This window comes from Cricetulus griseus, chromosome 2 (assembly GCF_003668045.3).
Source record: "Cricetulus griseus strain 17A/GY chromosome 2, alternate assembly CriGri-PICRH-1.0, whole genome shotgun sequence".
NCBI classification, from domain to species: Eukaryota; Metazoa; Chordata; class Mammalia; order Rodentia; family Cricetidae; genus Cricetulus; species Cricetulus griseus.
In genome coordinates this window covers 420,339,283-420,359,396 of record NC_048595.1, presented here as the reverse complement: position 1 = coordinate 420,359,396, position 20,114 = coordinate 420,339,283, and the positions used below count along the sequence as shown (strand labels likewise).

The following is a 20,114-nucleotide window of genomic DNA, read 5'->3' as shown; positions in this document are numbered from 1 at the left end:
ACTCACCAGCAAATCATTTAAGAACATTTTTTTTTTTTTTTGAGGAAAATGTTCGGGAAGGTTGGAAAGATACCTTAGGGCTGGGTAGGACTGGGTAGCCTAATGAGTTATTTGAGGGCTATTGTCCTACCTGCTCAGGAAGGTAGTGAAAAGACATGAAGCTTGACTTTAAAATCTATAGAAATCTGTTGCTTTTACAAATTTATAATTTTATATATTATTAATTACATAATATTTAATTATAACATCAAATATTAAAATGTAATATATAATTAAATATATAATATACATATAATATGTCTAAGTGTATATAAACTTATAAAGTAAACTTATAGTATGAAGGTTTAAAATGAATATGTTTTGTGTGTATGAACTAATTCAACTTCATCACCCCTAATCTTAGAAATGACATAAGCAAAAGTCAGGCAATGATACTAACCTGAAAAATTTGGGCTATAACTCAAGGAAAAAGGGTGGACACTAAAACCATTTTTTCCTAACCAAACAGCCAGTAGTTTACGAAAATGAACCAGAGAGGACAAGGTTGGAGGCAGGGAGACCAGTTTGAACACTGATTTGAATAGATTGTGATCTAGGGAGGTGATACAATCTAGCAATGTGCAAAATGAAAGAAACCGAAGGTAATCAACTATGGTTGAAGTAATGAAGGTCTGACCTGTGAGACTCTGTTTAGAAGAGAAAGAGATTGGAATTGTGCTAGATGGTGTGTGTGTGTGTGTGTATTTCACCACCAGAGGACTGTAGAAAAATGAATGTTGTTACTAAAAAGGTTTTTGAAAATGCTTTATGTTGAAAATAAAGCTAAAAGCTGAAACCTGGCTTAATTATCTATCTTGATGACCTCATGGCTTGATTATCTATCTTGATAATCTCAAATATCATTGCTCATTTTCTAAGATCTCCAATTTCATCCAACTCAGACAAGGGAGTCACCCTTAATTTCACAGATGTTCTGACACACACAAATAGAAGATAGAGGAAAATAGTATCCAAATTCTAATAGCTGTGTAGCAGTGAGCTTGAGACTTACTAGCGTGGAAGATTTTTGTAGTCTTGTGGGAACAGTGTTGTGTAGAGCAAAATTTCTGTGAATTTTGCGATAGAATATGTTTCTGTTGCAGACTGTCTCAATTAAAATAAGATGAAAATAAATTAATCATATTTTAATTACAATGAGTTAATAAAGCATGAAGAAATAGTAAAGTTGGAGCAGCATTAACATAACTATAGTATAAGAATTATCAGCTGAAGATTTTAAAATGGTGGCCCACACATTGTTGAAGTTAAATGCAATTTTACCTATTAATGGCAAATTATTAATCTCACTACACTTAATTAAGCTAAATAGCTATTCTCATTAAATAAGTCTGTTCATGCTTCAGGCTTTCAAAACTACAGGTGATATATCTCTGTTTTGCAGGCTATTGGGTGGAATAACAGGTCAATTCAGACCTCACACATTCTGTCCATATGTCTTCTAAATGCAGGAAAGCAAAAAGATGGATCATCTTGGGGGGTATATTCTATAAAACATGTAAATTTATCATACAATTGAAGACTCAAGTGGAATTGGTACTATATGACAGTTTTTTTTTCCACTATATCGAAACAATGCCTGGAGGCACCTTTCTCAGAGAGACACCATGCACATCTGGTGAATGTGTTTATAATGTATGAATTCTTGCAAGAAGTCTCCAAATATATTTTTATGTTCTCTTTAATGTTATCATTAGAATAGGGCCCACCTAGTACATCTCTTCAAATAGAATAACAGTAATGTTGGTTATTTATAGCTGATTGTCTCTTTGCCTGGGAGAAATACAGGAGTTAAGCACTCTACCCCCCCAAAAGAGATAAATGCTGAAGAGAAACACTTTGCATCTTCATTTTATGGGACAGCAAGCAAAGTACTTGGGCTCTTGAAAATGGAAAACCCTAGCTGGGCATTGGTGGTGCATGCCTTTAGTCCCGGCACTCGGGAGGCAGAGGCAGGCAGATCTCTGTGAGTTCGAGGCTAGCCTGGTCTCCAGAGCGAGTGCCAGGATAGGCTCCAAAGCTACACAGAGAAACCCTGTCTCGAAAAAAAAATCAAAAAACAAAACAAAAAACAAACAAACAAAAAAGAAAATGGAAAACCCTTATTACCAGCAGGGGGCTGAATGCTTTTTAATATAATTTGGGGTGGAAAATAAAGGGGGTTGGAATAAAAAAAACATTTATCCTGTTCACTGTCATGTGGTGGTATACATTTCCAAACTGATAATTTTGTTTTAATAGAAACAAATGTAGTTTCATAGAAAAATAATTGCCTTGATTTCCACAGGATTATAAGACCAAATAATTGGGAAATAGTATTCAATATTTTTAATAACAAGAGTACTAAATATGAAAGAGATAGACAGGGCTTCACAAATATGTTTAGTGAGAATTCTTGGGTTACAGCTTTATTCTCACCAGAGGAGAGGCCATTCAGGGTGAATTCATACATGGTTAGGTGTTGAGTCTCTGTGAGGGGTTCATACACAATTGGGAGGAAGACAATAGCACCAGACCCCTCCAATCACCTGCCCTACCTTTCGTAGAATCTATGTTCACATTTCTGCCTTTGAGGATGTATTGGAGCATCATAACCTTCCTATAAGCATGGCAGCTGCCATCCCCACTCTCTCCCTCCACCCCATCCCAATTATGTTTTCTCCACCATTCCTGATTTGTTAAATATGACATGTGTCTTTAAGATTTTTCTTTTAGCACAGCTATTCACCAAACAAATTTAGGGTAACATTTCTATCATCTAGGAAAAGAGATCTTACTGTAGGTCTGTGTATAGCCCAGTGAATACCTTCAGCAAGAGAAAATAAAAAATCAGCAAGGTGATGGATAGCAATTAATGCCATAGTCTTGAATATCTGGGGACAGATTGGAACACAGGTGATAAGGGTGAGACAGGGTTAAAGTATGACCAGGGAATGGATAGAGTAAGACCATTTTTCAAATAAACAACACTGGGAATCTTAAAAATTTTACTTGAAGATTTATATGGTTTTTCTCTTCACTTTAAGAGAGACAATGGCAAAGGGTTACCATTTATTAAGATTTTAATATCATTTCTTCAATGGTATAGCCAGTGCTAAATAGCCCATATTCTGGTAAATAGCATCCCTCATGCTCATGATCAAACAAGTACCTGCAGGTAAACTCAGCAAGTAAAGAAAAGTAATCAAAACAGCAGGGGCTTCTTGGGGGGAAGGACTTCAGGGGAAAGAAGGTATTGAGAGATGACAATGGGTAGGAGGTGAGAATGTGTAAACCAGTATATACATACATTAGCTTGCCAAAGAATAAAAACATTATAATTTTAAAAAGAGAAAAAAATTATGCTTCCAGCATCTAAATATTTTTATAATGATAGCAAAGGTTTGATCACAAAGATGCTTCTTAAATTCAGTAATTAAAATGAAGGCTTTGGAATCCAACATGGGAGATGAAATGCTGAATATATATGCAATCTGCCAAGTTACTTGCCTTGTATAAACCTCAGGGGCCTTAACTATAAAACCAAACAGTAATATTAGTCTGATAGATTTCTTAGGGGAAATTAAGGATTACTTTCCCTCCAAGGTGTTCTTTGAGTACCTGAGATATAACAGATACTAAACTGTCTCTAAAACAAATTCACTAAGAGAAGCTTCATTTCACTCCAATGCCCCGAGTTTTACAGAAGAAAGACAAAAGCTCACATCTCCCCACTGGTAGAAGAGCTTGGCAGCGTTCCACTGCAGCTTTTGGTTCCGCTTGTTGCCCACGATGGGAGACCTGCCTCGGGAAAGGCCTTTCTTGGTGATGTTCACATGGTGCCCTTTCATCCACTCTGGCCAGTTGCCCCTGTTGCACCGGTGAACAAAACGGGCGCATTCCAAGAACAGAGCTGCTCTGGCCACCACAGGAGCTTCCTGAGAAGGGTTAAGGAAAGAACAATGTGGGATTAATGAACTATTTCTTTAAATCAGCTTCAAGTCCTCGTAGACATCAGCCAAGGTGTTTTGATTTAGCTTGGCCACATTTCTCAGGATGGCATTAGCACAGTAGTGGAAAATCTGAAAATCTCAAGGAGCTGTACACATGAAAGGGGTTAGGTATCATAAGAGGGACCATACTGCCTTCACCTTCGCAGTTCTCAATTGAGCACAGACTTTCACTACATATGTGTTATTGAAAATAGATTCTTTTCATACAAATTATTCAGATTGTGATCTCCTCTCTCCAAACTCTACGAAGATCTTCCCCAATTCCCCACCTACCCAGACCCACACCCTTTTCTTTCTCTTTCTCACTAGAATACAAATAGGCATCTATATAAAATAATAATAATAATAATAATAATAATAATAATAATAAAACACAACAAAATAAGATAAAATAGTAAAAACCAGAACAGGGCAACTAGGACTTGAAGGTATGTGTGAATGACCTTTCAAAGACTTTTAAATTAGAAATTTTAAAAAGTAGTAAAATTTTAACATGAATAAGCAAATACCCTATGTCTAGAATGAATCTTACTTCAGTCCAAGATGTTGTTATATTGGCCCTATACTGTTATGCTAAGACCATTTACATGCTTCAGGAGGTGAACTGGTTTATTTGTTTGTTTTTGCACACTTGAGTATTAGAAAAAGGAAGAGGAAGATTTTGTTGAATTATCTTTTTCCTGCATAACAGACAAAATTCGGTTTAGTAAGGATTACTTTAGTTGAAAATATTAGAGAAAAGAGGAAATTATTTAATGGACAATGAGAAAGAACATTTTTCTTTTCAGGAAAATAAAAATCAGGACTCCTTCTTGTCATGCAAGGATGTTGTTTTAAAAATAAAGATGATAGTTTTGATACCCAGAGCCTGGAAAAATGAGATACTCTACTGAACTTTGTAAAAGCTAACAAGCATATGCAAAGAGGCAAGGGTGTGGGAAAGATGCTCAAGGAGAAAAAGAAGAAGATAAGGGAGATGAAGAGAAAGAGGAGGAAGGAGAGGACTAGGAGGGAGATGAGGAGGCCATCAGTAGGTCATAAGAAAAAACTATCAAGTGTTACCTTGCATTTTTGTGTGTTTTAAAAAAACTTTTTGTTTTTGTGGATTTCACATCATGCATTCCGATCCATTCATCTCCCCTCCCCTGCCTATCTGCCCTCTGACTTTGCAACCTCTGCCCCCACATAAAATAAAATTTAAAAGAAAAACCAAAACTAAAAACACAAAAAACAAAAATAAAACAAATAAATGAACAAACTAAAACCAAAAGCAAAATAGCAAAGCAAAGCAAAGCAAAGCAAATCAAAACACCAAAAGAAGTCTCAGTGTGGCCCACTGAGTCAGGCAGTATACCCTTTAGTCCATCCAGCTTTACCTAAGTTCATTGCAGTGAGTCATTGCTCTGGCTTCTGCTTCACTATTGACGCTGGGCCCTCACTAGGACTCCTCTTGGATATCCTGCTGTTGCCCTGTGTCATGGAGGTCCTGCAGCTTTGGATCTATAGGTAGGGCCCCTTCATGTACTCCAGAAGTTCATAGATGAGGTGGATGTTAGGGCAGGCTAACTCATAGTTTTGCTTCTGGGTGGTATCTAGGTTGGCCGCCCACCCAGTTCTCTCTCCTCTTCAGCATCTGGGTAAGCTCTCCTGCACTGTCCTGGCTAGATCACCCAATGCAGCAGGCAGCAAGACCCACTCTCTCAAGTGCCACAGTTCGTGAAGGGCAAGACCAGCTCTCCCACTCTCATGTCCTCAGGACCAGCTCTCCCACCCACCAGAGGCGTGGAGGAGTGGAGAAGCAGGGAGAGAATCTTGTGACAGACAGATGGGGGCTGACAGATGGGGGGCTGCATCTTCCACTCTCACACCTTCAAGGCCAGGTCACTGCACCCTGCCAATGGTGTCAGCTCTACTGTGCTGCCCAGGCGAGGTGCAGGGCCTGCTCTCCTGAGTGTTGCAGCTGGTGAGGGGCAGGGCAAGTTCTCCCTAGTGCTTCAGCCAGTGAAGGGTGGGGCCAACTCTGTGCAGCCCTATCCTCATTGTCTTCAGTGGTAGCAGGAGCCTGCAGGGTCATAGACTCAGACATGGCCCAGGATGCAGTTCAGGCCCAGATGATGCTATGGCCCCAGGTTGTAGCACATGCTACTCAGGTCTTTATGGAGCCATTGTGCCAGTTTTTTAAAGATGTCACAATGCCACTACCACCTCTGGGTCACTCAGTGACTCTAGGCTGTCAGTGATAGCAGATTTTCAGGTTGAAAATATTGTTCAGCATTTTAAGCAACAAAGTTCAAAACACTTCAATCCATATTGCTAGAATAAATATTAATGTATAGAGGCTATGTCACACTTGACTTGTTACAAATTGTAATATATAACAACACTGTGATCAAGAAATAATAACCTTATTTCAAGAGTCTTAAGAAAAACAACAAAACAAACAAACAAACCATATTTTCCAATAACCTTGGACTGTGAAAGCAGAAATGCAGTATTCAATGTGAAATTCTTGCATGGCCACACCTATGCTATTTTCTCCTTGTATTTACATTGCCTTGATTTATACTCACAGATCTTACTAAAAGAGAATTCTTAAGAATAAAAAATCCATCAGTAAAATGAACTACCACTGAAAACTTATCACTGTTCTATATAATGAAAAATGATGTCCAACCTTTGTGACTTGGTTCACCTCTCTGTCTATTCCCATCTCAAGGGCTGGACAGTCTAAGTGAATCAAACGAGATCTTTCCTCAATATGAGATCTCATATCTTTCCAGAAATGATGTTCCCAGGACCTGCAGCCTTCACATTTCTTCTCCATCTGGCAAATCTCTACCTGTAAAATTCTGGCAACTATCCCCCCTGAAAAGTCTTTGTTTTTATGCTTCTTTAGATGATTAAAGTAAATTACAACTGTCTTGTCTAAGCCTTAAATGCAGGTATCAAGAATTCTATACACACTCTGTCTTCTGCCTGCTGCCTAAGGTGAGTCTCGGCTCTGCTCTGGCCCCAACTCCCCCCAATAAACCCCTTCTCCTTCTTCCTGAGCTTGCCCCTCCAGTAGAGTGGACCTGCCCAGCCATGGGCCCCCCCCTGAGTCTGGCAACAACTTGTCTTTGTCCCCCCTTCACCCTCTGCCCTCCTCCTGCTGCCTGAAGAGACTAAAAGAGAGGGAGAGACACCACCTGCACTCACTGGAAGAAGGGATGGGAAGAAGACAGAATAAGAACACATTCAACAACAGAAAGACCAATATGACACCACCAAAATCTAGGGACTCCACACCAACAAAAACTGAGAAGCCCAACGTAGAGGATGAAGAAGAGATGGACCTTAAAAATTATCTTATGAAGATGATAGAGACCATTAAAGAGGAAACAAGGAAATCCCTTAAAGAAATAGAAGAAAAAACAAGCAAAAAAACTACACGGAATGGAGGAAAAGACAAACCAAAAAATTCAAGAAGTAAACAAATCTCTTAAAGAATCTAAAAAAAGCCAAGAAGAAACAACCAAACAAGTGAAGGAAACAATTCAAACAGTCCATGGTTTGAAAGCAGAATTGGAAACAATGAAGAAAACACAAAATGAAGGGATGCTGGAAATAGAAAATCTGGGTAAATGATCAGGAACCCCTGATGTAAGTATAACCAATAGAATCCAAGAGATGGAAGAGAGAATCTCAGGTATTGAAGACTCGCTAGAGGATATACAGTCATCGACCAAAGAAAATATCAAGTCCAACAAGTCCCTAACACAAAATATCCAGGAAATATGGGACACTGTGAAAAGACCAAACCTAAGAATAATAGGTATAGAAGAAGGTGAATAACTTCAACTCAAAGGTACAGAAAACATATTCAACAAAATCATAGATGAAAACTCCACCAACATGAGGAAGGATATGCCTATGAAAGTACAAGATGCTTACAGAACACCAAATAGATTGGACCCCAAAAGAAGTACCCTCACCACATAATAATTAAAACACCAAACTTACAGAATAAAGAAAAAATGTTAAGAACAGCAAAAGAAAAAGGCCAAGTAACATATAAAGGCAGACCTATTCAAATTACACTGGACTTCTCAATGGAAACTTTGAAAGCCAGAAGATCCTGGATAAAAGTTCTACAAACACTAAAGGAACATGGAAGCCAGCCCAGACTACTGTATCCAGCAAAGCTTTCAATCACTATAGATAGAGAAAACAAGATATTCCATGACAAAACCAGATTTAAGCAATACATATCCACAAATCCATCCCTACAGAAATTACTAGAAGGAAAACTCCAACCCAACAAAGATAAAAGGAAAAAAAACCATAGGCAATAGATAATCCCACTTTACCAAACACCAAAATAAAAAAGGGGAAAATCCATATATAATAACACCACCACCACCAAGTCCAAGACAAACAAGAATTAACAATCAATGGTCATTAATATCACTCAATGTCAATGGTCTTTATTTGCCTATAAAAAGATACAGGCTAACAGAATGGATATGAAGACAGAATCCATCCTTCTGCTGCATACAAGAAACACATCTCAACTTCAAAGACAGTACCTGAGAGTAAAGGGTTGGGAAAAGATTTTCCAATCAAATGGACCCAAGAAACAAGCTGGTGTAGTAATCCTAATATCTAACAAATTAGACTTCAAACTAAAATCAATCAAAAGAGAGGAAGATGGGCACTTCATACTCATCACAGGAAAAGTCCATCAAGATGAAGTCTCAATCCTGAACATCTATGCCCCAAATACAAAGGCATCCACATTTGTAAAAGAAACATTACTAAAGCTCAAATCACACATAAAACCTCACACACTTATAGTAGGAGACTTCAACACCCTGCTCTCACCACTAGATAGGACCACCAGACAGAAACTTAACAAAGAAACAAAGGAACTAACAGAAGTTATGACCCAATTGGGATTAACAGACATCTATAGAACATTCCATCCAAACAAAAGAATATACCTTCTCAGCGCCACATGGAAACTTCTCTAAAATTGACCACATCAGCAACGTAGTAAACCCTCACAGATACCAAAAAATTGGAATAACTCCCTGTATCTTATCAGACCACCATGCTTTAAAGTTAGAATTCAACAACACAAATTGTAGAAATCCTACAAACTCATGGAAATTGAATAGTGTGCAATTGCACCATTCCTGGGTCATGGAAGAAATAAAAAAAGAAATTAAAGACTTCCTATAATCGAATGAGAATGAAAACACAACATAGCCAAACCTATGGGACACTTTCAAAGCAGTGCTAAGAGGAAAGTTCATAGCACTAAGTGCCCACATGAAGAAACTAGAGCATAGTCACACAAGAGAATTAACAGCACAACTGAAAGCTCTAGAACAAATGGAAGCAAACTCACCCCGGAGGAATAGACACCAGGAAATAATCAAACTGAGGGCTGAAATCAATAAAGTAGAAACTAGGAAAACATTACAAAGACTCAAAGAAACAAAGACTTGGTTCTTCGAGAAAGTCAACAAGATAGACAAACCTTTATCCAAACTAACCAAAAGGCAGAGAGAGATCATGCTAATTAACAAAATCAGAAATGAAATGGTGGACATAACAATGGACACTGAGGAAATCCAGAGAATCATCTGGTCATACTTTGAAAACCTGTACTCCACAAAATCAAAAATCTAAAGGAAATTGACAGTTTTCTGAATAGATATCATTTACCAAAATTAAATCAAGAACAGATAAGGAATTTAAACATACCTTTAGCCCCTAATGAAATAGAAGCAGTCATCAAAAGTCTACCAACCAAAAAAAAAAAAAAAAAAAGCCCAGGGCCAGATGGCTTCACTGCAGAATTCTACCAGAAATTCAAAGAAGAGCTAATACCAGTCCTCCTCAAATTGTTCCATACAATAGCAGCAGAAGGGACATTGCCAAGCCCTTTTTACGAGGCTACAATTACCTTGGTCCCAAGCCACACAAAGACACAACGAAAAAAGAGAATTACAGACCAATATTCCTCCTGAACATCGATGCAAAAATATTCAACAAAATACTGGCAAATTGAATCCAAAAACACATCAGAGAAATCATCCACCATGATCAAGTTGGCTTCATCCCAGGGATGCAGGGATGGTACAACATATGAAAATGTTAAGTGTAATCCACCATAAAAAACAAACTGAAAAAGAAAAACCACATGATCATCACACTATATGCAGAAAAAGCCTTTGACAAAAATCCAACATCCCTTCATGATAAAGGTCTTGGAGAGATCAGGAATAACAGGAACACATCTAAACATGATAAAAAGCAATTAACAGCAAACCAACAACCAAAATCAAGCTAAATGGAGAGAAACTCAAAGCTATTTCTCTAAAATCAGAAACAAGACAAGGCTGCCCACTCTTTCTATATCTCTTTAATATTGTACTTACAGTTCTAGCTAGAGCAATAAGACAACAAAAGGAGATCAAGGGGATACAAATTGGAAAGGAAGAAGTCAAACTTTCACTATTTTCAGATGACATGATAGTTTACATAAGTGACCTGAGAAATTCTACCAGGGAACTACTACAGCTGATAAACACCTTCAGCAAAGTGGCAGGATACAAGATTAACTAAAAGAAATCAGTAGCCCTACTATATACAGAAGATAAATGTGCTGAGAAAGAAATCAGAGAAACATCACCTTTTACAATAGCAACTAACAACATAAACTATCTTGGGGTAACACTAACCAAAAATGAGAAAGACCTGTATAGTAAGAACTTTGAGTCTTTAAATAAAGAAATTAAAGAATATACCAGAAAATGGAAAGATCTCCCATGCTCTTGGATAGGTAGGATCAACATAGTAAAAATGGCAATCTTGCCAAAAGCAATCTACAGATTCAATGAAATTCCCAACAAAATCCCAACACAATTCTTCACAGACCTTGAAAAAAGAATACTCAACTTCATATGGAAAAACAAAAAACCCAGGATAGCCAAAACAACCCTGTACAATGAAGGAACTTCCGGAGGCACCACCATCCCTGACTTCAAGCTCTATTATAGAGCCATAGTTCTGAAAACATCTGAAAACTGAAAACATAGTATTGGCACAAAAATAGACAGACCAATGGAATCGAACTAAAAACCCTGATATTAACCCACACACATATGAATGCCTGATTTTTTACAAAGAAGCTAAAGCTATAGAATGGAAAAAAGAAAGCATCTTTCTTTATGGTGTTGGCATAACTGGATTCAGACATGTAGAATATTGCAGTTAGATTCATATCTATCACCATGCACAAAACTTAAGTCCAAATGGATCAAAGACCTCAACATAAATTCAGCCACACTGACTCTCCTAGATGAGAAGGTAGGTGGCACCCTCAAACAAATTGGAACAGGAGACCGGTTTCTGAGCATAACACCAGTAGCACAAACATTGAGATCGACAATTAATAAATGGAACCTCCTAAAACTGAGAAGCTTCTGTAAGGCAAAGGACACAGTCAGCAAGACAAAACGCCAGCCCACAGAATGGGAAACGATATTCACCAACCCCACAACTGACAGAGGGCTGATCACCAAAATATACAATGAACTCAAAAGCTAGCCACCAAAACACCAAACAATGCAATGAAAAGTTGGAGTGTATAACTAAATAGAGAATTCACAACCCAAGTCCCACTGAGCTGTAATAGCTATGAACCACAACCATGACCAGCATGGCAAGATACTCCTAACGGTGACACATAACTTGGTGGTACCCAACAGTTGGCTAATTGGACTTTTTCTTAACAAGCAAAGGGAAATCATGCCCGATATTGGAAACCTGGTACCTAGCTTCCTGGAGCCACTGAGGTTACAGATCTTAGAGAAGAGCCTACTATTATCACTTTACTAGATCAGTATTAATTCCTATCTACATTTAATACTTAACCTATCCACAGATAAGCATAACTCTCATCCCTTGTGTGGACTGAATAGAAATGGCCCCTATAGGCTCATATATTTGCATGCTTAGGGAATGGCTTTAGGAAGTGTCGCCTTGTTGGAGTGGGTGTGGCCTGGTTGGAAGAAGTGTGTCACTGGGCGTGGGCTTTGGGTTTTCAAATGCTCAAGCCAGGGCCACTCTTTCTCTGCCGTTGGCTTGTGAATCTGGAAACAGAACTCTCAGCTGCTTCTCCAGCATCATGTCTACCTGCAAATGCCCTGCTTCCTGCCATGACAATGGACTAAATAAACCTCTGAACTGTAAGCCAGCTCCAATTAAATGTTTGGTATTGGTTATCCAATACCAAGTGGTCAGACCTGAAATCATATACACAAAACAACACTAAATGGACACAATTTATAGTGTGTACATGTACATACATATATACATACATGTGTGTGTATGCATACATATGTATAATCAGAGAAAAAGAGGCTTTCAGTTTGGCAATGAGTAAGGGGGCAGTAAATACGAGAGGTACTGCAGGGAAGAGACATGAGAGGGGCTAAAGGGAATAATGGGAAAATGTAATTATATATATTTTTTAAATTAAAAAACATTAAAAATCGAAAGCTTACAGCACATGCCTGCCAAGGGATGTGCTGCTGGTATTTCTGAAACAGAAGTCAATATATTAAAATATCTTCATTCTAATTAATCTCTCTACCCAGGTGAACTTTCCGTTACTACAGCTGTGCAGTTTCTATTCCACTGTGCCATAGTTTCATAGATCCAGTTTAACTTGAAAATTGAACTATATTAAGCTAAACTATATGAATTAGATTCTCCAAACACAAAGGTTAAATAAAAAGATGAACTAATTAATGATTTGAAAAAATTCCTCTGCTTGAACAAAAGGCAGATTCTTTGATGGCTACAGAATTGTGTAGTTAAAGCCATAAAGTGATGACATTGTCACTGTATAATCTGAATTTCTTGAACATTCTGCAACTAGAGCTAGAAAACCTTATGCATACTGACTCTTTTTTTTTCTCTTTCACCTGGGTTATGATTGTTATACATATTGAATGTTTTCTTTGTGAAGGTGAAGCAGAGAATTGGGATACTCAACCAAACAGCTGGGCTGTCTTGTGCCTGGGGACCTAGAAATATATTTACCAGGACACAACAGTTAATTGGAGGGTATAATTGCAATACATTCCTTTCCCTCAGGAGCTATGTCTTAGCTTGTTATATGAAAAGAAACCTCAACAGATCCTGAAAATTCACATAACATTGCAGAGGAACTACCTATTTTTTTTGAAAGCTAAATATTTTATGATGGTCCTTGGGGAATCACATAATTTTTATTGCCTTACAATAAAATATAAAGTGCATGCTGGTGTGAGATATGTTTATTTAAAACCAATGGGAATAAGCAGTTTTATGAATTTCACTGTGTTAAAATTTTCTCTCTCTCTCTCTCTCTTTCTCTCTCTCTCTCTCTCTCTCTCTCTCTCTGTCTCTCTCTCTCTCTCCCTCTCTCTCTCTGTCTGTCTCCTCCCCCCAGAGCATATGCTTCTGAGTCACTGTTTATTACTTTGCTGGTATAGAATTATGTCCCTGACTGAGATCACTGAATAACAGTCTCATTAATCGACACGATGCCTCTGTCCACTTCAACAGTGACTGTGGGTAGGCTGGGGTGGACATGATGGTTCAGCTCATGATCTGGATGGCTAATCATTTTCACATTTGCTCAATCATGGTCCTGTTTTAGGTCAGTATTTTAAAAAACAAATGATGTCTTCTATTTCATAAAATGGTCTGAGTGGAAAGAGAAACTTCCTTTGGTTTAAAACACCTAACGATACTAGACAAATTTTAATTTTGGTTTTATTTCTACAGTGAGATGGAAGCCCACAGAAGATAAGTAGACAGTACAATCATGGGTCAGGGACAGGATGAGTTAGAAGTATTTGCCCTAAGAGTTTTTGGTCCACTGGTTGAATAGCTAGTCTCAAGTTGGTGGGAGTCATGCTTCTGTGTGAAGCTAACTCTGTTTGTTTGTTTTGAGTTAAGGGTCTCATTAAATAACCCAGACTGTGTATCATGAATGCCATGATTATAGGAACCTGCTGCTATCCATGGCTCTAAATTGACCTTTTACAAATAAAAAATTAGCACTGCTCTTGAAATTTAAAATCCAAAATATAGGCTAAAACATATTAATTGAGGCTTTTGTTTGTTTGTTTATGTCATCAATACTGTTAATTCAGATTGGAGCATCACTGTTCTGTGGGTGGCATACAATCCATAAGATGTTTATCAGCATCTTTGGTATCTGTTCATTAGATCCCAGTTGTGAAAATCTAAGATTCTTCAGACTGTGATGGGCAGCCTTGCCCTTGAGTAAGAATAATGCAATCAGGACTGGAGAGACAGCTCAGCAGTTAAAAGACCTAGTTACTTTTCCAGAAGGCCTGGGTTTGATTCTAGAACCTACATTGTAGTTCACAACTATCTGTAACTTCAGTCCCAGGGAATCCAACATTGTTTTCTAGCCTCTGTAGGCCCCAGCCATGCACATAGTACATAGATATAAATGCAGGCAAAATGCCCATACACATAAATTAAATAAGAACCATGGGATCGGACTCATTTGAAAGACAGACAGTGTCATGAATGTGATATCTGAACATTTTCTAGGACACATTATCAAGATCAACAAAGAAATGAAATAGAAGAGGTTGTCAAGGTCAGGAGATAAAATTAGACCTACATGTACCTGCAATGTCCAGAAGGAAAGAAAAAATGTGAAGGACCTTATATCAAAGAGATGTCACCTGAGAATTTTCCAGAATAAATATAATATGCCAAATGCACAATTTAGAGGCCTCGTGAATCTCTAGTAGAATATAGCAGAAGCATTTTAGTGAAACTGTAAACTATCAACAGCAGCCAGAAGATATTAAAGGTGCCTGGAATCAGCTTCTGTTACTGATTGCCTGTAAGGAATATTAAGACATGGATGGAATAATATCTTGGAAGGGCAGAAAGAAAATGTCAAATCTATGACTTGTAACAATTCCAAGTAGAAGGAGCTTCAAGTCGAGGTAAAAACAGAAACATTTTGAAAAACACCATGGCTGAGAGAGCTGTTCCAGCTGGCCTCTGAATCCTCTCTGGTGAGGCATACTTCAGAGGGAAAGTGAGTTTGCAAAGAACATTGGGGTAAAAGAAGGAGTCAACAGAATTTGCTAAATGTTGGGGAAATTTTAAGCATGAGGACCTAGTTCTGATTCCCAGAATGCACCTAAAGCCAGATGTGGTACAGCTCATATGTAATCCTGAGGCTCCTGGGGTATGAGACAGAGAAAAGATCATGGGAATCTTGAAGGCCAGCTATCCAGGGATAGCCCGTGAACAACAACATCCTCAGTCAAACAGGATGGAAGGCAAGGACCAACATCCAGTGTTGTCTTCTGACATCCACATGAGGTGACATGCATGTGATTATACTCACCCATGAACTCATGCACATATCCTTACACACAGAGAGGGGGAGGGAGAGAGGGAGAGGGAGAGAGAGAGAGAAAGAGAGAGAGAGAGAGAGAGAGAAAGAGAGAGAGAGAGAGAGAAAGAGGGGGAGGGAGAGAGGAAGAGAGAGGTAGAGAGGGAGGAAGGGAGGGAGAGAAAGAGAGAGAGAGAGCGAGGGAGGGAGGGAGGAAGAGAGAAAGAGGAATATAAGGAAATGTGATGGCCATAAAGGAAAATAAGATTAATTAAATTATCTTAAATTAATTCTCTCCATTAAAATATACCACATAAATGAAGGAAATAAAAGCTGCAAATGAGGAAATGATGCACTGTAAAAAACAGAACATGAATAAGTATTGGCACCACCTACAATAATTTTTAGGTTTGTTTGTTTTGAGGCAGGATGTTACTGTGTAGCTCTGGCGGTCCTGAAGCTCACTATGTAGACCAGGCTGATCTCAAGTGCACAGAGATCTGCCTGCCTCTACCTCCCAGGTGCTGGGATTCAAGCTATGCACCACTACTCCTTGCTTACAATCTTATAAAATTAACTATAACAGACAAATAATTCTTCAGTAAAGGACAGGCAGAGATAAATTATTCATCAAGTCTATGTAAGGACATCTTAAAACTTGTGTTGAAATACAAAGTTAGTCACTTTGGGGCACCAGACTGTTAAAAATAATGATGGAAACAAGTCAAAATCATGAGCAAGAATACAGGCTAGTACGAACTCCTATTAGACAGTTGGCACCTGTGTAGAATTCCTGCAATTACTATGAAATATGGGGTTTACATAAAATGCAAAATTATAATCAGAATTGAATTCTTTTGTATACCTAGGACACTATTCTGAATCAGGGCCCATGTGACAATAACATTTATGGAAGCACCATTCAGAGCTGCCAAAATTTGGAAAGGAAAAATAGAAATGCCTTGCTAAAAGAAAACAAATTTACAACTTGTGTTATAGTTATACACTATTCTTCAGTGAAAATTAATTCGGTAGTACTAACTGCATCAGAAGAAATCAGACACTGAACAGAAAGGAATGCATGTCTTCACATCAAGTAATTTCAAAATCAGGTAAAAGAAAAAAAAAAGCAAAACAAAATGACGTCATAAAGCAGTGGGCCTAGTAGGCACAGGCATACCATTAGGAAATAGGGTAGAAATCTTAAAATCCCTGGGAATGTCCTATTTTGTGAGACCTGTCATGTGTATAACCCTGATATTTTCCCCTTAAATTCTACCTATCTGTCAGGCCAAATAACTGAATGTGAATTAGATTTTCTCCAGTCACAGATGAAGGAGAGTTCTATAACCCAATGGATGACATGTGTTAATATTCACGAAAATTGCTACTAAAGCCAACTGACATCACTGGCAGTTGTATTCATGCTAATAAATGACCCCGAAACTAGAAGTCACCATGTTTACATATTAGAAACTCTACTACATAAATAAGGACAGACTGTGAACATAGTAAGCACAAGTTAACCCACACTGCATTTTTCCCTTTTGTGCTGGCAGATCATACAACTTTAGTATGAAAAGGATCAATTTTTGTAAACATGTCCTTAAAAAACAGTTCTACAGTTGTATTTGATTCATTTATACTAAAGAAAATGATTGTGAGGAATAGCTGCATTGGCCTTAAATCAAGGATCTTGAATTTCATGCTTGTACTGATAATAGTAAGATTATTAAAAAAACAAACAAACTTTCATTTGTTAGATTTGGTCATGCAAGTTTCTAGTATTTCATTTACCTAGTAGCATTTTCTGATTCTGGAAAAAAATGCCAAATTGAAAAAAATCACATTTAGATTGTATGATCAATTAAGCAATGAAAGAAAAAATATGTTTAAATACAAAATTCAATGTAAGTCAGACAGGAAAACATAGTTCAAGAGAGATAGGATAAAATCAACTATAATATAATTCTGAACCCAGTTCACATTTCCACTTCTGTCCTGAACTACTTGACAAAAAGCAGAATTTACAACTCTGTCTCGATCTGTATATCTGCACCCCGCATGCCTGTCTTTGTCTATGCATGTGTGTGTGTATCTGTGGCTCTGTGCATGCACACATGTATGTACCTACCATCTGTCATCTATCTCTAACTAGCTTAAAATCCATCACCTATGCATATCTGTTAATAGCTATTAACTTACCTATACTCTCTATATCATTGTCTTCATATCCATAGCTATATCACACACACACACACACACACACACACACACACACACACACACACACACGATTAACACTACAAATGAATTAGAAAACATATAAAAATATTATAAAACACAGGCCTTCATTCAAAATAAGAAGCAGTTGGATTAGATGCTGGGAAAAAACAAATACAGAGGGAAAAATTCTGTGAACACAAGAGTCATCTTGAGGAACTCGCCACCTAGATCTATATTGACAAATTACAGTTGTCATCCCTGTACAAATGACAGCCAGCACCAAATATCACTTTAACTCAGGAACACAAGCATGCACTTACAGATTCCTTTCTTTCAGTTGGCTTGTCAGCATTTATTAGCAAATTCAGTTTCTCTTCTTTTTCACAGCTACGGAATGGGTCCGAGTGTGCCTACATTTGGGGACCATATCCTGATTTGATCCTTTTGATCTTAAACCAACAGTAAGATGATGTGGAAGTGCTCTATGAACTGTACAATGAAACTTGCCATTGTTAAACTCCACTACCCCTCTGCCAACCTCCATCTCCGTCTCCTCCTTTGCCTCTTCTCTTCTTTCTCTATCACCTTCATCACCACTTTTATTCACGTCAATGGGTCATCACCATTGCTTGATAATGGACATTCTTGGTCTTTAAATTTTGACTGATTCTGACATCTGGGATTTAGGTTCCTGAACTTGGGCACAATGCTTGTTCTTTACTAGAATAAAAGACTCCCAGGTATGAAAACCTCTCCTAATCCCAGCCACCCACTGTTCCAGGGCTGCACGTTTGCTCCCAGTACATATCATTATTGATGAAGAGTGCATTTCCTCCTCCACCCTAGACACGCCACTCCATCAGTGTGCTGCCACATGTGTCTCTGCTTGGGGGCCAAAAATAATAATCATGGCCCAAACTCTACTTTTTCTGTCATTTACCATGGAATTAATAAGATCAGGAAGAATGAACATTGTGAGAGAAGGTTCTGCAGGGAAAGGAGAAAAAGAAGACCCAGTGATCTGGGAACTCTCCGGTTATAGCTTTACATTTAGAAACATGAAAAAAAAATTCTATTTGCTATGTTTTAGTCTAATTCAGTGGTAGGAGTCACATTCCGGCAATGAATATAGTCTATTTGTGACTGGGAACTCCTGTACCACATTTCTTTTAGAAATTAAGGGGTACAGCAGTGGAAAATCAGGCAGATATAGAATAATTTTAAAGACAGCAAATGAAACTCCACCACCTAGAAAATATAAATATCATATTGATCATCAATATTATCATTAAAATTGTCTTGATTCAGAAGCAAGCATTAATTTGTTCCAATGAGATTCTTCTTCAAATCCCCCAGAGTGTTCTTGTGACAAGCCATGTGTTTCTGCAGGCCCACGTAGCTTAATATAAATGCTAAGAGTTTTCCACATGGGAAGCAACCGTGAACGGGTTCCTTCTGGTTTTCCATCATCAATGAATATAAATGAAGTAATTCCAGTTTCCTGATGAGTCTCCTTGCTAGGGATGATACATTTATTGAGTTAGAGTTTTTAAGTTTTTATAAACCAGTTCTGTGGAAAATCCATTAATTTCTTGATATATATGCTAAATTTTGTCTATAACTGTGCTTTTCATGAGAGAATTTTTCATGATTTTCATCCAAATCTAAGAGAATCATTGTTGCCAAATGTTAAGAATCATTGGTTTGGAGAATGAATGTGGTATGGATGCTCAAATTGAAAATATTTCAGTTTTCCTATTATGAATTTATCTTGTATTCTTACAACAAGAAATATCATAAAGGATCGAAAGCTTTTGGAATCATTAAAAAAGTATTCATAACTTATTTGATTAAAGGACATATACACATATTTTCAATTTGATTTATTTAAATAATTTCTTGACAGAGAAAGCATATGGTGTTGCTATAATAGTCCTGAATGGAATTAGAAGAGTCTGCTCTGATCCCAGTTTTAGCACCAATTAGCATATGACCTTGATCAAAGTCACCTGAGCTGTCAGAGCCTTTGAAATTATTAAAGTGGCTTCACACCATTTTTGTTAAGAATCAACATAATAGAGTACAGAATATAGGTTCTCTGGGGACAGAAGACAGGGCTGGGACCCAGTCTGTCCTTTGCTGGCTTTCTACCACTGGGCTACAAACTGGTCTTCCTGGTTCCAGGATTTTCCCGTGGAAATGTACTAGGCATGCCATAGATGTCAATCATTAATCAGCCTTAGACTGTGACACTCACTTAGAAGACTACATGACTAGACACAGAAAGTCTTTAGAGGTTAAACAAAACTTGGTTCTGCAGCTAAGTTTTGCATCTTTGTAGCTGCTGGTACTGCAGGCTTGGCACAGAGGAAGACCTCAATGAATGAATGCCTGTTAAGTTAATT

General features: G+C 37.9%; 1 protein-coding gene across 6 annotated transcripts in view; it reads right to left on the bottom strand.

Moving 5' to 3' along the window:
* Unc80 (unc-80 homolog, NALCN channel complex subunit) overlaps positions 1–20,114 on the bottom strand; it is a 176,704-nt gene that overhangs the window by 93,832 nt on the left and 62,758 nt on the right. For all 6 annotated transcript variants that reach the window (XM_035441010.1, XM_035441013.1, XM_035441011.1 and 3 more), the window contains one exon: positions 3,762–3,974. In XM_035441010.1, the coding sequence (XP_035296901.1) occupies positions 3,762–3,974 (213 nt within the window). The remainder of the gene's footprint in view (positions 1–3,761; positions 3,975–20,114) is intronic.